Source organism: Lycium ferocissimum, chromosome 3 (assembly GCF_029784015.1).
Source record: "Lycium ferocissimum isolate CSIRO_LF1 chromosome 3, AGI_CSIRO_Lferr_CH_V1, whole genome shotgun sequence".
Lineage (NCBI taxonomy): Eukaryota > Viridiplantae > Streptophyta > Magnoliopsida > Solanales > Solanaceae > Lycium > Lycium ferocissimum.
Genome location: NC_081344.1, coordinates 10,618,657 through 10,638,668, shown reverse-complemented (window position 1 = coordinate 10,638,668; position 20,012 = coordinate 10,618,657). Strand labels below are relative to the sequence as shown.

At 35.0% G+C, this 20,012-nt stretch overlaps 2 protein-coding genes and 1 long non-coding RNA gene across 3 annotated transcripts; 2 read left to right on the top strand and 1 right to left on the bottom strand.

Annotated features, from left to right (window-relative positions):
* Window positions 1-3,061: 3,061 nt before the first annotated feature.
* On the top strand, window positions 3,062-8,809 carry LOC132049684 (probable serine/threonine-protein kinase PBL7). Its single transcript, XM_059440583.1, has 5 exons — window positions 3,062-3,241; window positions 5,449-5,636; window positions 6,371-6,560; window positions 6,644-7,032; window positions 8,007-8,809. The coding sequence occupies exons 1-5, from the start codon at window positions 3,160-3,162 to the stop codon at window positions 8,271-8,273; spliced, it is 1,116 nt and encodes a 371-aa protein (XP_059296566.1). The 5' UTR covers window positions 3,062-3,159; the 3' UTR covers window positions 8,274-8,809.
* Window positions 3,254-4,573, top strand: LOC132049686 (uncharacterized). Its single transcript, XR_009413140.1, has 2 exons — window positions 3,254-4,276; window positions 4,357-4,573. It is a non-coding gene; the product is annotated as an uncharacterized LOC132049686 (long non-coding RNA).
* Window positions 8,810-10,405: 1,596 nt separating the features above from the next.
* Window positions 10,406-19,074, bottom strand: LOC132049685 (thylakoid membrane protein TERC, chloroplastic). The gene is made up of 14 exons (XM_059440584.1): window positions 18,757-19,074; window positions 18,166-18,249; window positions 17,754-17,812; window positions 17,578-17,654; window positions 16,489-16,576; window positions 16,257-16,337; window positions 16,065-16,121; window positions 13,513-13,594; window positions 11,954-12,003; window positions 11,642-11,698; window positions 11,471-11,549; window positions 11,031-11,089; window positions 10,794-10,851; window positions 10,406-10,706 (listed from the first exon to the last, which is right to left on the bottom strand). Exons 1-14 carry the CDS (start codon window positions 18,908-18,910, stop codon window positions 10,612-10,614), a joined length of 1,080 nt encoding a protein of 359 aa, XP_059296567.1. The 5' UTR covers window positions 18,911-19,074; the 3' UTR covers window positions 10,406-10,611.
* Between the last annotated feature and the right edge of the window lie 938 nt (window positions 19,075-20,012).

The following is a 20,012-nucleotide window of genomic DNA, read 5'->3' as shown; positions in this document are numbered from 1 at the left end:
TCTATCTATTTCGTTTTTGTATTCGACGGACAATATGTAGCCTTCGGGTATTTTCGGACTTCTATTCGTCCTATGTTAGCGCTCTTGTACCCTTTGACCAGATTTTTGGGATTGTCGTGACATTTCTTGTTATGATATTATTTAAAACTTGATAACTTATTCTTAAATAAATTTTCCGCTTATTTAACTTGTTATTAGTAATGTGGTTCGCCTACTCGAAGGGATAGTGTAGGTGCCATTCTTCTTATATAATTTTTTTTTAAAAAAAAAACCTAAATAAAGGTACCTAAAATTAATCCTACTATAACCAACAACAACAAAAAATCTGAGTGAAGGAATTAAGATTCTTTTTTTTGTGCTCTACAAATCTAGAGCACACTGATATGTCAAGATTACGCATCAATAAAAGATGCCCTCCACATTGTCAAGTATATTCCGAGGAATTTCTTCATTATTCTTTGATCAATATTCTTCTCAATTAACATTGAATCAGTGTGTAATATCATTTTTCAATTATTGGAACTAAGGCATCATTATAAAACCATTTTATTAGCATAGACCTTAGATTACCCCTTAAGAGGGTGGCAAATGTTACAATTTTTATATATAAAAAATGTATAGAGAAATGCAAAGTTTCAACCAATTAGCTTTGCACATAATATAATGGAACTGATTTAGAACAATCGTCTTGATTTAGGATTTTTGTCAATAACAATTACTCATACCGTTTAAATTTATTTGATTTTGTTTGTATGTGCATGTAATTTTTTTTTAAAAAAAATTTGCACTAGAATAAGTTTTTAGAAATTTGTGTGGTTATAAATCATCTCAATAAAGATAAATAAAAAGTTCAATTATTTCTAGAAAAATAACATTCTTTCATGAATAGACTTAAAAAAAAGTATAAAGGTTAAATTAGAAACCCGCACGAAAATATAGAAGAGTGGTCAATTCGTCTAAGGACAGAGAGTGTAAACTGGGGAAAAAATCATACTTAAAAAGTTTGACCTCTTAAACAATATATTGATATTTTCATAGACGGAGTATACAAAATGAAAAAAAAAGAAGTAACACTGACATTGATTTGGATAAGTTAAAAAAAATAAAAAAATTACTAGCAGTATTTTGCAAAATCTAAATGAAAGCCAGATTGTTAGCAATTAAGGAGCAACAGTGGTACTTTAGCAATGGCTTAGGTTGAAATTTGGGTGTCCACTCAATTTGAGTTTTAAACGTGTTAAAACGTTTGTCTTTTTAGCTTCCTTTTGGGTTGATTCCTTTTTGTAATGTCAGGTATATAATTTGAGAAACTCTAAAGTACCATTGGCATCCAAATTCTAATTTTCAATTCATAAAATATAATCAAAATCAACCATCTTGAAATTTCTATTTTTAAAGAATTTGCAAAAGTTTATGATATATGTAAAACGGAAAAGGCTCAAATATGCCATCCAACTATCGGAAATGGCTCATTTATCTACTATTTACGCCATCAGTTCAATACCGTTTATTTATGCCATCGAAATAAGTCCAATTGCACTCATTTATGCCATCGAACTTTAGGAAATGGCTCATTTATGCCACTCATCAATATTTTGACTCATTTATGCTATATCGTTACCAAAATGACTCATCCATGCCATTTTTTATTAACGCCGATTTTATAATACCAGATATGACACGTGGCCTCCAATTAGAGGTCTACGTCATTTAATTAAACCAGCCCAATTTTAAATACCAAATTAATAAAAAATCCGACCCATACACCTTACCCACCCACAACCATAATCTAGTTGGAGGCGCACCGTCATATATGGTATTGTAAAACGAATGCTTTAATAAAATATGGCATGGATGAGTCATTTTTATTATCAGGCGATGACATAAATGAGTTAAACTATTGATGAGTGGCGATAAATGAGCCATTTCCTATAGTTCGATGGCATAAATGAGCCATTTCTATATTCGAGCATAAATAGAACCAAACTATTGACGAGTGGCATAAATGAGCCATTTCCGATAGTTGGATAGCATATTTGAGCCTTTTCCGTATGTAAAATAAACTAATTTAACTTTTTAGTGGGGAAAGATTTGAACGCCAACTTTAAACCTTAACGTAAAAATGGGTGAAATGACGCAAAACATTATAAATCCTCCGAAACGTGTTAAATAAATTCATTGTGGGTTATACATAAAATGAAGATCTTCTTTGTTTTTGAAGTGGAGAGAAGAGGCTCGATAAGCGTGGGCTTGAAGTAGATGGAGATAAATAAAACTCAAATGGCCTACAATGAAAAAAGTGAAAACAAGATTTTAGGAACCCTTTTGGCCATGAGAATTTCTCACTTTTTCCGGAAAACTTTTCCCTTGTTCGGAAATCAACGTTTGGCCATAAAAATTTCAAATACAACTAAGTTGTATTTGAAATTTGAAAAAAATCTAAAAACTTATTTTCATTTTCAGTACATTCAAACAATCAAATATTCTGTGCAAAAACTATAACCAAACACAACTCCATCTTCAACTCCAACTTCAAAATTCCAAATAAAGTGAAAAATATTTGGTTTTCTTGGCCAAACGCCTACTAAATTAATAATTTGTACATATTTAACAAAAAATTTAGTATAAAAATATGATTCGGATGAAAACTACTGGGTTCAGCCGAACCCACATTCGAAGGGCTAGCTCCGCCTCTGACCACGTGTTTTCCAAATTCCAAATACAACTTGAAATTTCATGACCCACGCTAATTTATAAATAAAGTGAAAAAAAATTCTCGAAAAAAGGTGAAAAATTCTCATAGCCAAACAGGTAGTTTCATTAGAAAAAGTTAAAACAAAAAGACTGGTGTAATTTTTCAAATCAAAACCAACGTTAGCATGCAGGACGTTTCTGAAATATTTTTTTTTTTAAAAAAGTAGTTTTTGTCTTAAATTGACCAAGTCAACTTAACTTTAAGAGGGAAGTCATCATATCTTTTACTCCTTAAAAACCAAAATTACAGTTTTCCGACAATTATTGTAATGAATATATAAACTGTAAAAAGAAGAAAGAAACAGTCACCAAAAGGTTTAATTGTCAAGACAGCTAATCAGCTGTGCAAAACTTGGCCTCTTTCAAGTTGCCACTCTCCATTACTTCCCAAAATAGAAGAGAAAAATGGGTTGGTGTCCTTGTTCTGGACCATCCAAACAGAACTCAAAGAAGAAAAATTCTGTAGATTCAGTCCAACACTCTTCAGGTATATTTATCAATCTGTAAAGCTTTGATTTTTATGCATTTAATCAACTGATTGTTTGATTTGGTGAAATGGGGTTGCTTTATATTTGTCTAATTTTTGTGGGTTTTTGTTGTTTTGGGTTTTTACTTCTGATTCTTGATAATCTGCAAATTTGTGATTTTTGTGCATTTAATCAACTGGTTGTTTGATTTGATGAAATGGGGTTGTTTTATATTTGTCTAATTTTTGTGGGGTTTGCTTGTTTTGGGTTTCTACACATGATTCTTGGATATTCAGCATCTTGATAATCTGCAAAGTTGTGATTTTTGTGCATATAATTAACTGATTGTTTGATTTGGTGAAATGGGGTTGCTTTGTATTTGTAAAATTTTGTGGGTTTTTGTTGTTTTGGGTTTTTACTTGTGATTCTTGGATATTCAGCATCTTGATAATCTGCAAAGTTGTGATTTTTTTGCATATAATCAACTGATTGTTTGATTTGGTGAAATGGGGTTGCTTTATATTTGTCTAATTTTTGTGGGGTTTGGTTATTTTGGTTTTTTACTTGTGATTCTTGGATATTCAGCATCTTGATAATCTCAAAGTTGTGATTTTTTTGCATATAATTAACTGATTGTTTGATTTGGTGAAATGGGGTTGCTTTATATTTGTCTGATTTTTGTGGGTTTTTGTTGGTTTGGGTTTTGTACTTCTGATTCTTGGATATTCAGGCTGTTTACCATTTGTGTGCTTTGACCTGGATCTTGATATCATAATCAATGACTTAATATTATACTACTTGATTGTTGTGGTGATATGTTATGGAAGTGCACCGATGACCGTTCCCTTGGTTAATTTAGTGTATTGAAGATCAGAGTTCAATCACATAAGAAAAAAAAAAAAAAAAAAAAAGGTCAGATGATTTGTTCATATTTGGCTAAGCCTTGGAGGGCAGAGTCACCCGATACCGGTGCTAGTAGAGGAATGCAGGTATCCGAAGGAATAGTCGAGTGGTGCGCCTAAGATGGCCTCAACACTAGTCATATAAAAAAAAGTGTAGGTTATTGTCATGGACGAATTAATTACAATTTGACATTTAGAGGTGGTGTCTAACAATTAAGATGATTCTGATGCAGAAATTTGGGACAAATTACGGTTCAATCTGCTAAATGGTAGTCAATGAAGTGGGTTGGGAACCATGAGGTCTCAGGTTAGCAGAGACAAAACACTAGGTGATTTCTTCCCATTTATCCTAGCCTTGGTGGATAGAGTTATCTGTTGCTGGTGTGAGGTGGCAGGTATCCCGTGGAATTAGTCAAGGTGCGCGCAAGCTGGTCGGGACACCACGGTTTTTTTTGTTTTTTTAAAAAAAGAAATTGTAGTAGTTTAGTATGGAAGTGGTACTAGTGATTTCAATTAGTAGCTAATAAGAAGTTAAGTGGTGAATGATATCAATTACTTTATATCATTTTTATGAAAACCTCATAGAACCAGAAGAAAGGTTCTTGTAACATGATAATGGGATGAAATGTTAGACGAGTTTGGTAGCCTCAAGTTGACGTTTCCAAATTTCCTTTTGTAGACGAGGCACGATAGCTTTCATACCCCCCCCCCCCCCCCCCCCCTCCTCCCTCTCCAAGAGAAAATAAGAGAAGGACAAAAACCAGACTACCAGGCTTTTGTTCATTGTGGCTAGTTTGTTCGAGTATGACGACATGATTTCACTTTGACTTCCAAAGATTGTGGATTTTCCATGTTACAATATGGATTTTGGAATTTTAACTTTTTTATTTCTGCATATCATATCAGTTAACTAGTTATCTGTGTATCAGGTGACAACGAGTATTGTGCATGACCAAAATTTTGAAGAAGAATGTTTGTTTGAAAAAGGAACTTCATAGATAAATTATTGGTACCATTATCCATGTGAGCTTGTCAAGTCTTGGTGTTTTTGGTACTATGTGCCATATTAGAAGTTCTAATGTAAAGTTAAACAACATGGACTAGTGAAGTTTCGTAGTTCAAATTTCAAGCAACCTTTTACAGTTAATGAAGCTTCATAGTTCAAACTTCAAACAACCTCCCACATCTCTCAGTTGAACCAATAAAAAAAGTTATACCTTATCATTTTCCCTGCTTGTCAATCATTCTTCTTGTGTCTGAACACCAGTTGCCTCATTTCAATGTCATGCTTTGTTTACTTTTCTATTTTATGTTCTTGGCTTCAGATAAGTCAAAAGCAAAGAATTCATTACACACAAAGGAAGTTGATAAGGATGCAGGGTCCAACCAAATTGCAGCCAAGACTTTTATATTTCGTGAATTAGCGGCTGCAACCAAAAATTTTCGAGGTGATTTTCTTCTCGGAGAAGGAGGCTTTGGTAGAGTATACAAAGGGGTGATTGAGTCCAATCAGGTCAATTCTCATCAACTCTTTTTTTTTTTTTTTTTTTTGTTTGTTTGTAATAATGGAATGTAACAAAGAGATCAATAGTTTGGTGTGCCTCTAATCTATCAGATTCTGTTGCACTCACTATTTCCTGAATAGTTTTCATGGGTAAATCTTTTCAGTATTTTACTGATTTTTCTTCTTGATTTTTACTGAGCCAAGGTCACAGACTTTTATCCTTTTCTGATAGCATAGCTATGTTATCTTTAGTTGGCTCATTTGCCGAGGGCAAACACTTGGGCTTTTTCCCGGTTTGTCAATTGGCAAAAGTTGAACAGACCCCTCACTTGAGTTTTTGTTACGTGAGAAATCTAAAATGAGAATTTCACTTTTGTTCTTTCTCATTTGCAATGCATGAGGCTTAGAGGGCTTACTCCATGTAGTTGTTTCATGGGCATGCAGAATCAGGAAAGTATTTTGCTACTTTCTAACAAGCGGTGATGTACATTTCATGGATACTTTGGTTTCTGTTATGCTTTTTACCATATTCGTCAAGCTAATTGGACTCAATTGTCTTTTTCGTTTTCACATATATGTGGGGCCGGAGTTGCAATAAGCAAAGGTATAATTGACTAGGATTATTTACCCTTTTTTTCCAGGGGTGGGGACCATGCTTGATGGTTTGCTTGTCACTTCTAAGTTGTTGGCTACTTGGCTGGAGCTGAAATTTAACACCTTTTTATTGATTTTGATTGGTGCAGGTCGTCGCCATCAAGCAACTCGATCGTAATGGATTGCAGGGCAACAGGGAATTTCTTGTCGAAGTGCTGATGTTAAGTCTGTTACACCATCCTAACCTTGTAAATCTAATCGGCTATTGTGCTGATGGAGATCAGAGACTTCTGGTCTATGAATATATGCCATTAGGGTCATTGGAAGACCATCTTCATGGTACTCTTTCTTAGGTAGACTTTCTTTTTCATTTTATATTGAAAGTTTGGATTAAATTTGAAGTTGAAGTGATTGTGCTGCAGATCCTACGCCAGGTAAGGAACGGCTAGATTGGAACACTAGAATGAGAATTGCTGCCGGAGCAGCAAAAGGCTTGGAATATCTACACAGTGCAAGTCCCCCTGTAATATACCGTGATTTAAAATGCTCCAACATTTTGCTTGGTGAGGGTTATCACGCAAAGCTCTCTGACTTTGGCTTGGCCAAACTGGGGCCCGTAGGAGATAACACCCATGTTTCTACAAGAGTTATGGGTACTTATGGGTACTGTGCACCAGAGTATGCCATGACTGGACAGTTGACTTTGAAGTCAGATGTTTACAGCTTTGGGGTAGTTCTCTTGGAGATCATTACAGGCAGGAAAGCAATTGAAAGTTCAAAAACTGGAGGAGATTTCAATCTCGTGATATGGGTAAGATTTCTTATCATACAACTTTTTGGTTGCTGTTGTTTCTGTGGTGGCTTCTTGTTTCATTGATGTATTATGATCACTTTGTTCAACTATAAAAGGGAAAAAAATCTTATAGGATAGTTATAAAATGTTTTCAGTAATCTGCAATCCATAAGATGAGTTCAATGAATGAGTTAAAAAAACTGGTTTTGCTGATCTTATATGAAATGGTTTGAAACAGTATGTAGTGCCCTATCTGGAAGCAGATGCATTCGAGTGACTTGAGAATCCTTCAGGGAAGATATAGAGAATCTTATTTTTTCCTGAAAGAAATAACAAAAATACTACTCCCTGTGTGCCAATTTATGTGGCACACTTTCCTTTTTAGTCTGTCCAAAAAGAATGTCACCTTTCTATAATCAGAAATGACTTAACTTCAAAATCCCCTTTTACCCTCAACGAAATGATTTATTGCCAGACATCTAAGGTGTTTTAGCCCACAAATTTCACAAGTCTTCGTTTCTTTCTTAAACTTTGTGTCTAGCCAAACATTGTCGCATAAATTGGGACGGAGGGAGTATTATTCATAAGGCTGGGGGAAATCAGTTGATATTGTCGTGCTGTTCGTTGGAATGGTGTCAGATGACACCATTTGAAACAATGTACCTTCACCATCGGGGGTAGGGGCAAGGTTGGGTATTTCAATTGATGCTGATGTGCTGTTAATGGACGTTTAAAGCTGGAAGGTAGTGGAGCATTTAATGTCGGAAGGCAAGAATTTCTTTCAAGGCCTTGTATATGTGTGTTTAAAGGAAAATCTTGATCCTCTATCATGTGTCACACGGAGCGAAGGAGAGATTTATAGAGTTCCGATCCTCTTGGTTTTCGCTTTTCTTGGGGCATTGTTGTGTGGGGTTGTGTAGATTGTTCTTTTCTGTTAGCCAACCATAAAGAGAACCAAGTTTCTAATTTTATAATTGTGCTCTGGATATCAGGCAAGACCATTGTTCAAAGACCGGAGGAAATTCTCGCAGATGGCTGATCCAATGCTGCAAGGCCATTATCCAGTAAGGGGCATGTATCAAGCTCTAGCAGTTGCAGCAATGTGTGTTCAGGAGCAACCTAACATGCGTCCAGTTATAGCAGATGTTGTTACGGCTTTGACCTACCTTGCTTCACAAAAATTTGACCAGGAAACCCGCGGGGGCATCCAAACTTCACGGCCAGGACCTACTACTTCACCTAGAATGAAACGATGGTGATAAGCTGCAAAAGGTTAAATGGAGCTATGAAACTAGATGGTGGTGGAAGACAAAACGAGATCATCTAAAAGGGGGAGGCAAGGCAGGGCCCTCTTGAATACCAGTACAGATAACAACCACAATCAGTGGCACCTCGAGTGCAGGTTCAATCATATGAACTAAATTGGCGCGACGAATATTTTTTTCCCTCAGAAGTCAGACCAACTATGAGGTCATCCGATCCCTTGTTCTTTCTCTGTTGAAGTTGCTTGTGCCCCTTTAGTCATTGCATTTATAGGTGATTTGTGTTCATGCAATTTGTTAGGTAGACATCCGAAGCCTGGTCCGGTATTTTTGTTGTACAGACATGGCTTGTATTTGCGAGTGCAAGTATGTATTAGAATAGCTCATTATGATGTACAATCGCGTGATTGTGTTTATTTCCTGTAGCATATAAGTTGAAATGACGTTTTCGAGGAAAACACATAAAATTGTACTATTACAAGTTTGGATAGGACTCTTGGATGCTGCTGAAGAACATTCTGTTTTCTTCTTTTAATATTTACTGTTCAATGTGTTATCATCAATGTCATTACAGTGGCTCTTGTTAAAAATCCAAGAATATAAAGGTAAGATTGGGAAAATTTTGAAAATAATGTAACCACAAATCTAGAACTAATGAATAAGCCTCAACAAGGGGTGTAGGATAGGAAGAGGGCTAAGCTCAGCCCAAAGATGCTGAATAGCAACAACAATATATCCCGTGTAATTTCACAAGTGGGGTCTGAGGAAGATAAAGTGTACGCAGATCTTACCCTTATTTTGAGAGGTAGAGAGATTGTTTCCGATAGACCCAAAGATGCTGAATATCATTCATTGGAATTTCAATGCGCATTGAGCGACAATCTTTTTGGATTCGCTCCCGCCTTACAACCTTGCTTTCCATTGTAATTGCCATTGTGGTCCAACCTCATTATTTTCTACAGAGATTCCCCATATCGTTGAAGAAAAAAGAAAAAGAAAACGTTGTCAAAGGATATATGGACGAGAAGATGATTGTTGTAATAATTCATCCCAACCTGCGATACAATCACATGGTTCCCATGTTATCACGACATTTTTTGAGTGCCACAATTTTTAGATGGGCATATTCATGACCATTTTCCGTTAAGTAATATCTTCTTGTTTTATGATGAAGACACGAAGGAACAACATTTTGGTGAGTAACATGAAATGAATAAAGAATGTTGAACGTTGACATTCATCAACTTAATATGGATTCTTTGGTGGATAATGCCTTTTAGGGCACGACTCAAACAAAAGAAAAAGAAGAATAAAAAATTGACGAATTTGTTCCTTATTGTTTGTATTTTGCACCTTTATGAAAAGATGATATTTGTCTTCTCTATCGTATGTGTAGTGGAATTAGGTTAATCTTCCGCTTCACCTTTACTTTCCAATATTTTATTTGATAAAACTTAAATGAAAAAAATACACAGGGAAATTACACAAGTACTAAAAATCACATGTAATAGTTAAAAATAAAATTAAAATTCATTTAAAAACTCGCATCGAGTCCCTGAATAATCATAGTACCAATCAATTTGTGAAAAATAGAAAAGAAATTTTACTAATATAAACTTGGCGAAACTAAACTTATTTTCCATACTCCCTGTGAAGTCATTTTCCTGATTTTTAAGGAACTTGTTATCCTAAAAATGATATTTTCCAAAACATTTGACCAACTAGAAAACATTCTCCAAAATAATATTTTCCTTCATACCAAACACACCCTTCGTCTCGGTTGAGTCACTTTAAAGGACTAGCTAAATGATGAATTACGAAAGAGAAGGCAACAAACATTACAGCTAGAGTTTGTAATAAAAATGTAAACTAGCTCCAATATCTCCTATTTAAGACCCTGTAGATAATCTCACCCCATAGTTTAAATTTTTTGAAAAGAAACCGTTTATGTATGTGCTCTTGCAAACCCCCATCCTTCCAATTTTTCTATAAAAATCCTAGCTCTAAGACTAGCTACAACAACATCCCCCGGTGTGATCTGACAAGTGCGGTCTGGGGAAGGTAGGATGTACGCAGACCTTACCCCTGCCTTTGTAGGACAGAGAGGCTGTTCCCCAAAGACCCTCGGCTCAAAGAAATTAATTTATTGCAAAAATATGTTAAAGATTGATGGTATTTTTTGCACTGTAATGGAATAAAGTACATTTGGCAGAGCAGGGCACACTGGTAAAAGATGTAATGGCCAAGGCAACAAAGAAGAGAATAAAAAAGGAACACAATACATATCCTTTATCCTCTCCTAAAGAAAGATCAGCATCTCAGAGAGCACCCCAACTCATTGATCAGATTTTTTAACAAGACTCAGCAAGACTCCAGCACTAAGACATGTCGCTACAACACCAAGAGACGCCTCAGTGGAAACATGGTATCCTGCGTGAAATTTGATATTAGTCGGACACCCCCACTGGATTTTAATCGTAAGAGGAAAGAGCTCAACTGATGTTTGCAGAAACTCACCGAAAAAGTCTAGGATCATTTTGAATCCAATGAATCCCAGGACAATACCAATGGAAGGCTGAAAGGAAATGGGGATTTTATTTAAAAATTGTCAGCTATAAAAATATGAAAAGGTGAACTTCAAAGATGACTCATGAATAGTTTAACGACTAGTTTGATTTGTTTTATTTAATATTTTAATGCTACTGACTCATATCTGTAGAACAAGAGCTCTGATAAAAGCAAGGCAATTCTCACCTGTAGATATTCCAACTCCGCCATACTTTCAGAAATGAGCGTGTACAATGACCTTAATCCTGCATAAAGAATAGCTAAGACGGTCACCTAGTTTATAGGGCAAGAAAAAGGATATTTTGGGGAAGGGTAATAAAGAAAGAAGATCTACTTCATGAAATCAGAATGAACAATAAAGTGACGAGATCTTCTTTGTAAATCAAAACAAGCACCACGTAACAATTAAGTTCATGCACATGAGTCCTTGATATATATATATGAATTGATGAAAGAACGTCAAAAACATGATCATTTACAAAAAGCACAAAATACCAAATATCACTTAGTTAAACCAACTCTAATTAGGTACAAGAAATCACATTTCAATTAGTAATTGGCTCTTTTTGTAGCTCTTGTGGTTAAAAACTTAAAATAAGAAGCAAGATAAAGAACAGCGGCTCTACCCAAAATTGCAAAGAGATTGGAAGTGAAAACTATGAAAGGATCTCTTGTGACACCAAAAACTGCTGGTATAGAATCAACCTGAGAAAAACACAACATTGTTGTTAGGACAGAAACAAACATGTATATTAGTCCTTCAAGATATGCATATCCAGTATGAACAGAATACTCACAGCGAATGCAATATCACTGAGTTCAATAACCGCCACTGTCAAAAGTAAAGGTGTAGCCTGCCCAAAATGTTAAAGCCTGTTAGAAATCAAAACAATTAATCTAAAAGATATTCGTTATAAGAAAACTATATAACAAGTACACAGGCATATAACAAGTACACAGGCTTTTGTTCGTATAGATGGTCGAAAGCACAAGATTTCGTTAAGCCTGAAATTTAAAGGTATAAATTGATATACGCGTGAATATTATTGAGGTCACATTCCAGGACAAAGATAAATTTCAATTGCTAAAATAACTCCCAGTTGACTTACTTTCCATACACCATCCTGCAAAGTTATGAACCGGTCACCATCATATTCAGCTGCATCACCAACAAAAGTTTGAAAAATCATCATATATTTCGGAAGCTGAAAGGTTAGATTTCTGTATCAGGAACAGAGCTTCATCATCTTAAGAAAACTTGTGCCTGGACCCTACTCATGCATCATATGACCTAAAGATCAACTAGAATATCACGGAATTTGAAGAACATTAGTCTCTGAAGGGAAAAAAATAACCTAATTCATGGGTTCCGACTCACCCTTGCACTCCAAATAAGCTCGATAAATTTGGCAAGGAAAGGGATTATTTTCTATACATGGAGTTTGAGTTACACTGGACCATGAATTTTGGTGATACCCAGTTGATTTATAGCATGTGGTCGAATTGTATGTGCTTTTTAGTATTGCTCAAAGTGTACCTTTTTTTAAATAATAAATTAAGAGAATATTATTGATATAAAACAGACCAGCAGTAAGGGTAAGCTGGACCAAGAGTCCAAGCGAGAATTACAATGTGAAAAGAACTAAGAAAGTCAACTGTCGCATCCAGTATATGCTGTAGCTGTGCTGCACCAAAAATTAAGTAAAGATATACACTTGAGCTAAAGATTAATTACATTATCCTTCTTGCTTTCATAAACTCTAGCATTTCTCTATCTGTATAACCAAACTTACTTTTATTCTATAAGTGATTTCCAGTTAGTTTCAAAAGGACATTGTCCCTAATTTGTCTCACCATCACTCCTTTAATGTCCCCACCAAAAATGATACTCCTTTTTTTTTTTTTTTGGTTTTGGAACGGTAAGTTTTCAAATATGATACTCTATTTTATAGGGTCCAACAACATTATCTTTGATTAAGAAATTATTTTCCATTTTTATAAATGAAGAAGTAAACAACCTGGAGTATGTCATACATCTAAACCTCTGAGTTCTACTTTTAAAAAAAAAAAAAAAAAATTGTATCGGATCCCACTTTGATTGGAACCTAGAAGGGAAGAAAACAATGAAATATGAAAAAGTTGGAGCATAACTTACTTCACAAAATATGTCTCCGAAAATAGTAAGTAAAATGATCACATTATGCACCTAAACAGAATCACATTGCAGATCCTTCCAAAGGGGACAACAAATTGAAAGAAGAGAGAAAGTCCTCTCTTAAATTATCACATTTGCAGCATGCACAGCTGTTCTGTAAACTTCACACGAAGCTCTCAACTACAAGCTAGGACTGAGAAACCAGCATAGGATGCACTTGTTGGTCTTGGAGTCTATCAATTTGAGGACTCCAGAATAACCAACTCAAAGTTTCAAAAAAAGTACCACAAGTATAAATCAAACTAGCAGTTGTTTTAGAAAAAAAAAAAGAATTACTAGCAGTTGTTGTAGTTGAACTTGATCATTTCAATTATTCCAGGACAACCAATACAAAGTTAGTACCAGTATAAGAGTTAAAAAAAACAAATGAGCAGTCATTTGCAGGAGCACATATAAGACCAATTAGAAACCAAATATTGCACCTAATTATGCAAAGACGCAGAGAAAATTTACATGTGATGGGAATGAATTTCTGGCAGGTCTTCACAATGAAATTGTCAGATAGATCATCGTCGTCTTCTTCTGCCGTGAACAGCTATGATGAGATTAAAAAAAGGTATCATTAATTAAATTGCAAAAATGCTTCTGGGACAACAATATAGATCAAAGAGTAATATATGAGCCCATTTAGTTATCTCATAGGTGCTTTTCTTATTAGTTTCCAACAGTTCGGAATGGCTGGTGGCCTTTATGCTAAGCTTGTATATTTGTGCCCATTTCCACATGACATGGAAAAGAAGAGTCATTCTACTAAACCAAGATGTATTTTATGCAGACATCCAGGGAACTCCAATGAGCATATATCTAGCAGTCTCTTGTCAATAATACTTTTAGCAGTCTCTTGTCAATTTTAGCCTGCTGTTACCTTGTCAAAAGAAAAAAAAAGAAACAAAACTTTTAGCCTTGATTGGTAAAATTCAAAGTTCTGGCAGCATTGATTGCATGACTTGAAGTGATAACTCTTAAATGTTCATTTTCTTAGTTTCCCTTAAAGTTGTTTACTAGATTTGCGGCGATTGCAGAGATGGCTCTGCCTTTTTCTTCTATTTAAATAAGTAATCAGAGTTTTATTTCACCAAAAGCACCAAGAAGATGCTAATACGTACAAGTCAAAAACTCAGGCTCCTCTCGTATATGAACAAGTGATGTATCTCTCCTCACTTACTTCACATATGAAGCATCTATTACACATTAACATACCCCTTCTTTGTAAATTTGATCAAGTTAGACACGCTTCATGCGCACCAATCCAGCAAAAATTTGTCACCTCGGGAGTCGCATTACCTTTTCAGGTTATCTTCCAAGGCCAGTGTGATGGATCCTTTTTTTTTTTTGATAAAGGTAATTTCGTATTCCTCAACACCAAGAAGATACTGGCAGTAATTTATTACAAAAGGCCTAGCATCCTACAGAGAAGCCAAAAATTCTCCAAGTGATTCTGAACCTACTACATAATTCTCTTTACACCAGAATTGAAATGTGATGGATCCTTTTAATCTGTAGTTTTTTTTTTTTTTTTTGAGTAAAAGGTAACTCCTTTTAATCTGCGGTTAATAGTTCATAACCATATCTGACAGTCCTTTCGACCTCTCTGATGTCTCCGCTTCAATGCATGCTTCCTCCTGGTATATAGCATCTGCAGTATTCTCAGAAATTCAGAGACTTCCTATTTCCCAGTCGTCAAAATTTCTCTAAAGTCGGCTCCCCCAGCATTGTGCAATGCATCCGGGTTGACTACCAAGCAATACAAGTCTAGGAACTGCTTTTCTTACTTTTTTTTTTTTTTCCTTTTTGTAGTAAGAAGGCATACTTATTGGTTGGAGTTTAAGTGATGGCAAGAGCATTCTGTCTATGTTGGTCTTAAGAACAACAACGCAAGCTAATTTATCCTGGCTGAGAAGCAAGGATTTATAGCCTATTTGGCCAAGCTTCCAAAATTTGCTTATTTTGAAAAGTGCTTTTTGAAGTACTTTGGAAGAGTAGCAATTTGTGTTTGGCTACTCAATTTTAAAAGCACTTTTGCCAATATTAGAGCATTACTTTGTGCTTGGCTAATGTTCCAAAAGTGCTTTTGGGGAAAAGCTACTTTTTTAGCTTTTGAAAAACAGCTTCAGCTACTGCTCAAAAGCACTTATGTTTTCTCTTAAAGCTTGGCCAAACACCTTAACTTTATAAAATAAGCACTTTTTGAAAAGAAAAGATAAGCACTTTTAGCTTCCCAGAAGTTTCGCCAAATATGCTATTGATCTCCCTTTTCCACCTTTTTACTGCATTCAATGTGCTTCACATTACTTCTGCCAGATGATACAACTGATAAAGTTGATATGACATCCTCAGAGGGATTATATCATAACAAATCAACAAAATTAGGTATTTTTGTCCTTAATATTTTGCAACAGCACTAAAATAAATATGTGGCAACTCTCAGAACAACAAATATGCTAATTCAAGTAATTTGGTAGTCATCATGCTCTTACACAGAATCCTTTGCAAATTTATTTAAACAAGAAATAGCAGTTGCAGAAAATGAGCATCATAAGCATCCTCAAGAATGATATCTACAATATATGCATGTCTCAGATGCAGCCCTACCTTTTTTTCCCATTGCATTAGAGGTACAAAATATATTGTCACCATCCATTGTAGTGTGGTACTAATCTCTGGGGTATGCTCGTTCATAATTATGTTACATGGGCTTCTTAAAGAATACCTATGTTACATGGACTCAACTGCAAATATGTACCCAGCAGAGATATTTTTTAGTATCAGGTACGAGTATGTGCAAGTATCAGGCATATGTATGTATAAGCATCAGGTACAAGTACTTTGCTATTTTTTAATGTGAGGAATTAATACAAAGTATCCGCACTCATGTCACAATCATTCAACATGGCTACACATCAAAGGCAAATTAAGGATCATGCAATATAAGTTTATCATCTTAAAAACATTGCATCAACAAAAAATAGCTAAAGGAGATGGTATGTAGATAAAAGAGAATGCACCTTGAATGACGAGTATAGAAGAATCCCAGCCAACAGTAGGTTAACTGCCTCAAATCTCTGAAATGACACAAAATGATAAACATGAAATAATTTTGTATAATGTGTACTTCTCCGGGTAGGGGTATATACTTGGAAGTTGGAACTTCTGCATGTTTGTAATTACATGTTTCTGCAATGAAAATAGCAGCCAACCTGCAGGGTTGCTGTTCCTAGCAGTATGATAGACAATCTGAAGATAACGGCACCAGCAATTCCATATGAGAGCACCCGGTTCTGTACACCCAATACGCAGATTTGCATCATGAACAAGGCCCCATAAATGATAATAGAAACATTGTCCAGCTTATATAAAGTAAAAGTAAGGCCAGAATGAACACAATGTTGTGAGTACGGACTGTAAGCACAGAAAAGATTAGCATCGCACCTGATACATAAGTGGTACTTTGAAATATTTGAATATCAGAACGAATACAAATAAATTGTCCACTGACAAACTCTGCTCAAGCAGATACCTGAAAATATACAGCTAAAACCAGTAAATCCAGAAGCAAATCAAGCCTAGAAAGCACTGGAACTTGATAGGAACAATTAGGTGTCTAAGATTGAGTAATAAAGAAAACTCAACTGATTCAGATCAATCCCAAGTAAAAATCAATCGTCAGTACAATCCAGTGCTAAAACATTTATTATTTTTTGGTCTATTTAGTCCTCTCAGCTGTAAGGTACTTCTTACGTGGACTATGATCTGATAAAAGTTGTGGATCTAGATCATGTCTCTCCAGCAAAGGAAAACTACAAGGTCCTACAGATCCACAATTACAGAGGAAACGCTAATAGTTCTTTTATTTGTCCGTGATAATAGGACTAGGAGGAGACAGCAGGCTTTTTTAAGGGCAAATGGAATTTTTATTGCTCGTCATAAGCAGCATCAAGAAAGTGCTTGCTCATTATTTACAGAAAGATGACCAAAAAAGGCAGGCTTTAAGTTTTATAATGGAGCAAATTTCATGTCTATAGTCAGGAGTAATACTCTTGGTTAACAATCAAATTTCCATGGCCAGACCAATACTGTCTATGCAAGATCTTGCACTTATGTGCTAAAGTGTACAGTGAGGTCTCATTTTATGACTTGGTTGAAAGGAAACTTCAGAGATCCTCACTCATGACCATGAACTCCTTCCCCAATCAAACATGCAATCCATTTACCTGGCGCGGTTAATAACTCCACGATAGAACATTGCTCTAAGCTGAAAACTATTTCTCCTTTTCGCTACTTTCCATTTTTTTTTTTCTCAGAGTTCTTCTCACTTGAATCACAGCGATATTATATAGTGGCAATTCTAATTAGCTTTATATTCTTGTTATCGTTTTAGCATTACGAATAATTTCAAATACTCCGCATTCCGCAGTCGCATTCAGCACTAGAGGTTCTATCATCTTAAAACAACAAAGAACATCAAGTATTTCCAAAATTTATAGGCTTAAATCATCAATATGTAGTTTGTCTCTTTACCCAGCGAAAAATTCAGATGCCTTGGTAACTCCCTCCATGAACCCCACGCCAACACCAAATGCCACTGCTGAAAACACCTATATAAATCCATCACTATATTTCCTTCAATTTAGAGTGCTCTAAATCAGTATGACAAACAATAACTGTCGTTATGACCATAGCTAGGAATTACTTACACACAAGGCAACCGTCCTGACAGAAGACACGTAATTGCCAGACCCTTGAGTTTTTTCTTCTGTTTCATCAACAGCAAATGTAATATGAGACATATCAGCATGGAACACAAGTTTATAGACAAAATTCCAGTCTTTATTGTTTCTATCATCTTTTCCAGGTCATTCATATCAATGAAAAAGCATTTTTTAACAAATTTCAAGATTGGATACCAGATGAATGATTTCAAGACTTTGAAACATACTTCCCCTGATCATTCAATCGGACGGCGGATGCTATTATTTTCATTTTTCAAGTCCAGACCAATAGAACTTTGTACAATGTTTTCCAAATTCTTATCATTTCACTTTCTTAATTAAGCTTTGTCTCATAAGAAAAAAAGTACAACAATCAGGATTCTATCTAATTTCTAACCAGCAGTAGATGATTCTGTTTCTTGTTCAGATTTCTTCAAGCAGGAAATCACCGCACTATATCTTCGTCTACAATTACACCCAACTGCAAACAAGAAGAAACTTCATTACCATGTCTCAATGTTAAAAAAAAAGTATTCATGAAGAAATGGGGATATATACAAGCACTAGACGTGGGGCTTAGTGGTCAATGAAGTGGGTACAAATTCCAACATAAACAAAAAAAAATACCCCTCCGTTTCAAATTATCTGTTGTGTTTCACTACACGCCCCTTAAGAAATTTATGTCTTAAGATATAATCACTCTCTTCATTTAATTTTTGCTTTATTTATGTGTCTATCTCCCTATAATTGAGGTGTTTGTCATCTTCAAGAACAATCAATACTAAGGACAAAATGGGAAAAGAATAATAAATTTAGTCTTGAACTTTTAAAATGACAATTTTTTAGAAAGTAGGACAGTTAATTTGAGACAGAGGAGTACTAGGTAATGTCTTCCTATCAATGTGAACAGATTGACATCATTATTTGTGCTGCTATCTCTGCTATAAAAAAAAAAGGATATACAAAGAAATTACCACATGAGCATTACCTAAAATGGGTGCTCGAAATTGAAGAGGTGGTGATTGAAAGTGCACCCATCTTGGACATTTAGCAGGAGAAGAGATTGTGGTCCTGCTCCTGGAGATGAAGTTTGGAGGGGATTGAGTAGTGTGGTTATTATGGATTATGGAAGCCAATTTCATGGCTTTCACTTTGATAAGGGAAGACTTTATCTCTTTTTTTGCTTTGATAATATATAGTATGAAAAAAGAGAGAGCGTTATATTACTGGTTCAAGAATGGACCTTTGTTGTGAGTTATGACAACTTCTGCTATCCGATTCGCAGATAGGAAAGTGACCGCAATTCCCCAAATCGTCCACGAAATTGCACCATTTAGGTGTCACTATGCTGGGAGTCCAATAACTTTCTCCTTAATTATATTTTCTCTATTTTTTTTTTTTGAAATGTTATGAATTAATTATGTAAAAAATAAATTTATGAATCAATTATGTAGTTTTGTTACATATGTATTATTCAAATATATAAATTTTTTCTTTAAGAATTTGAAGAATTTATGCTCGTATAATAAGGTGTTTGACCCTTGTATTTTAACCCTTCATATTATTTAGGATAAAAAAGTAGTATTAAACATCAGAAACAATAAAATATTTTCCTTCTTAGTAAACACACCCTTAAATTTATTGGTAGGTTTTTTCTTTAACATAATACATAAATAGAACCTCAAACTTGGCCTCATTTTTTAAGTATGACCTTCAATTTTGGATGTGCATAAGTAGGCACCTCAACTTGTAAAAAGTTGAACACATAAACACAAATCTTTGACATGACACATAATTTTAGAGGTGTCTAGATGATCATTTTGTAAGTTAAAATGTTCAACTGAAAAAGTGGAAACAAGTCAAGGTGTTTACTTGTGCACACCCAAAGTTGGAGGACATACTTATAAAATGAGACCAAATTTGAGGATCTATTTATGTATTATGCCTTTTTCTTTCGATCATTTGGTTCTGTTGGCTAAGCTTTGCTTTATAATTTCTACTTGGTAATTAATAAAACGGAAAAGGGCCAAATATATCTTTGCCGTTATACTTTGAGGCTAAATATACCCTTCATCCATTAAAGTTGTTTAAGATGAACATCCGATCGTACGTGTATAGCCACACGTTGTGAGGTGGATGTCGTGGCATACACACCAACACCCCTACCCATTTTAACTACCCATTTACTAATATTTTTCTTTTTTACTGGTCAAATCAAGGCTTCAATGCTAGCTTTTTTTGCTA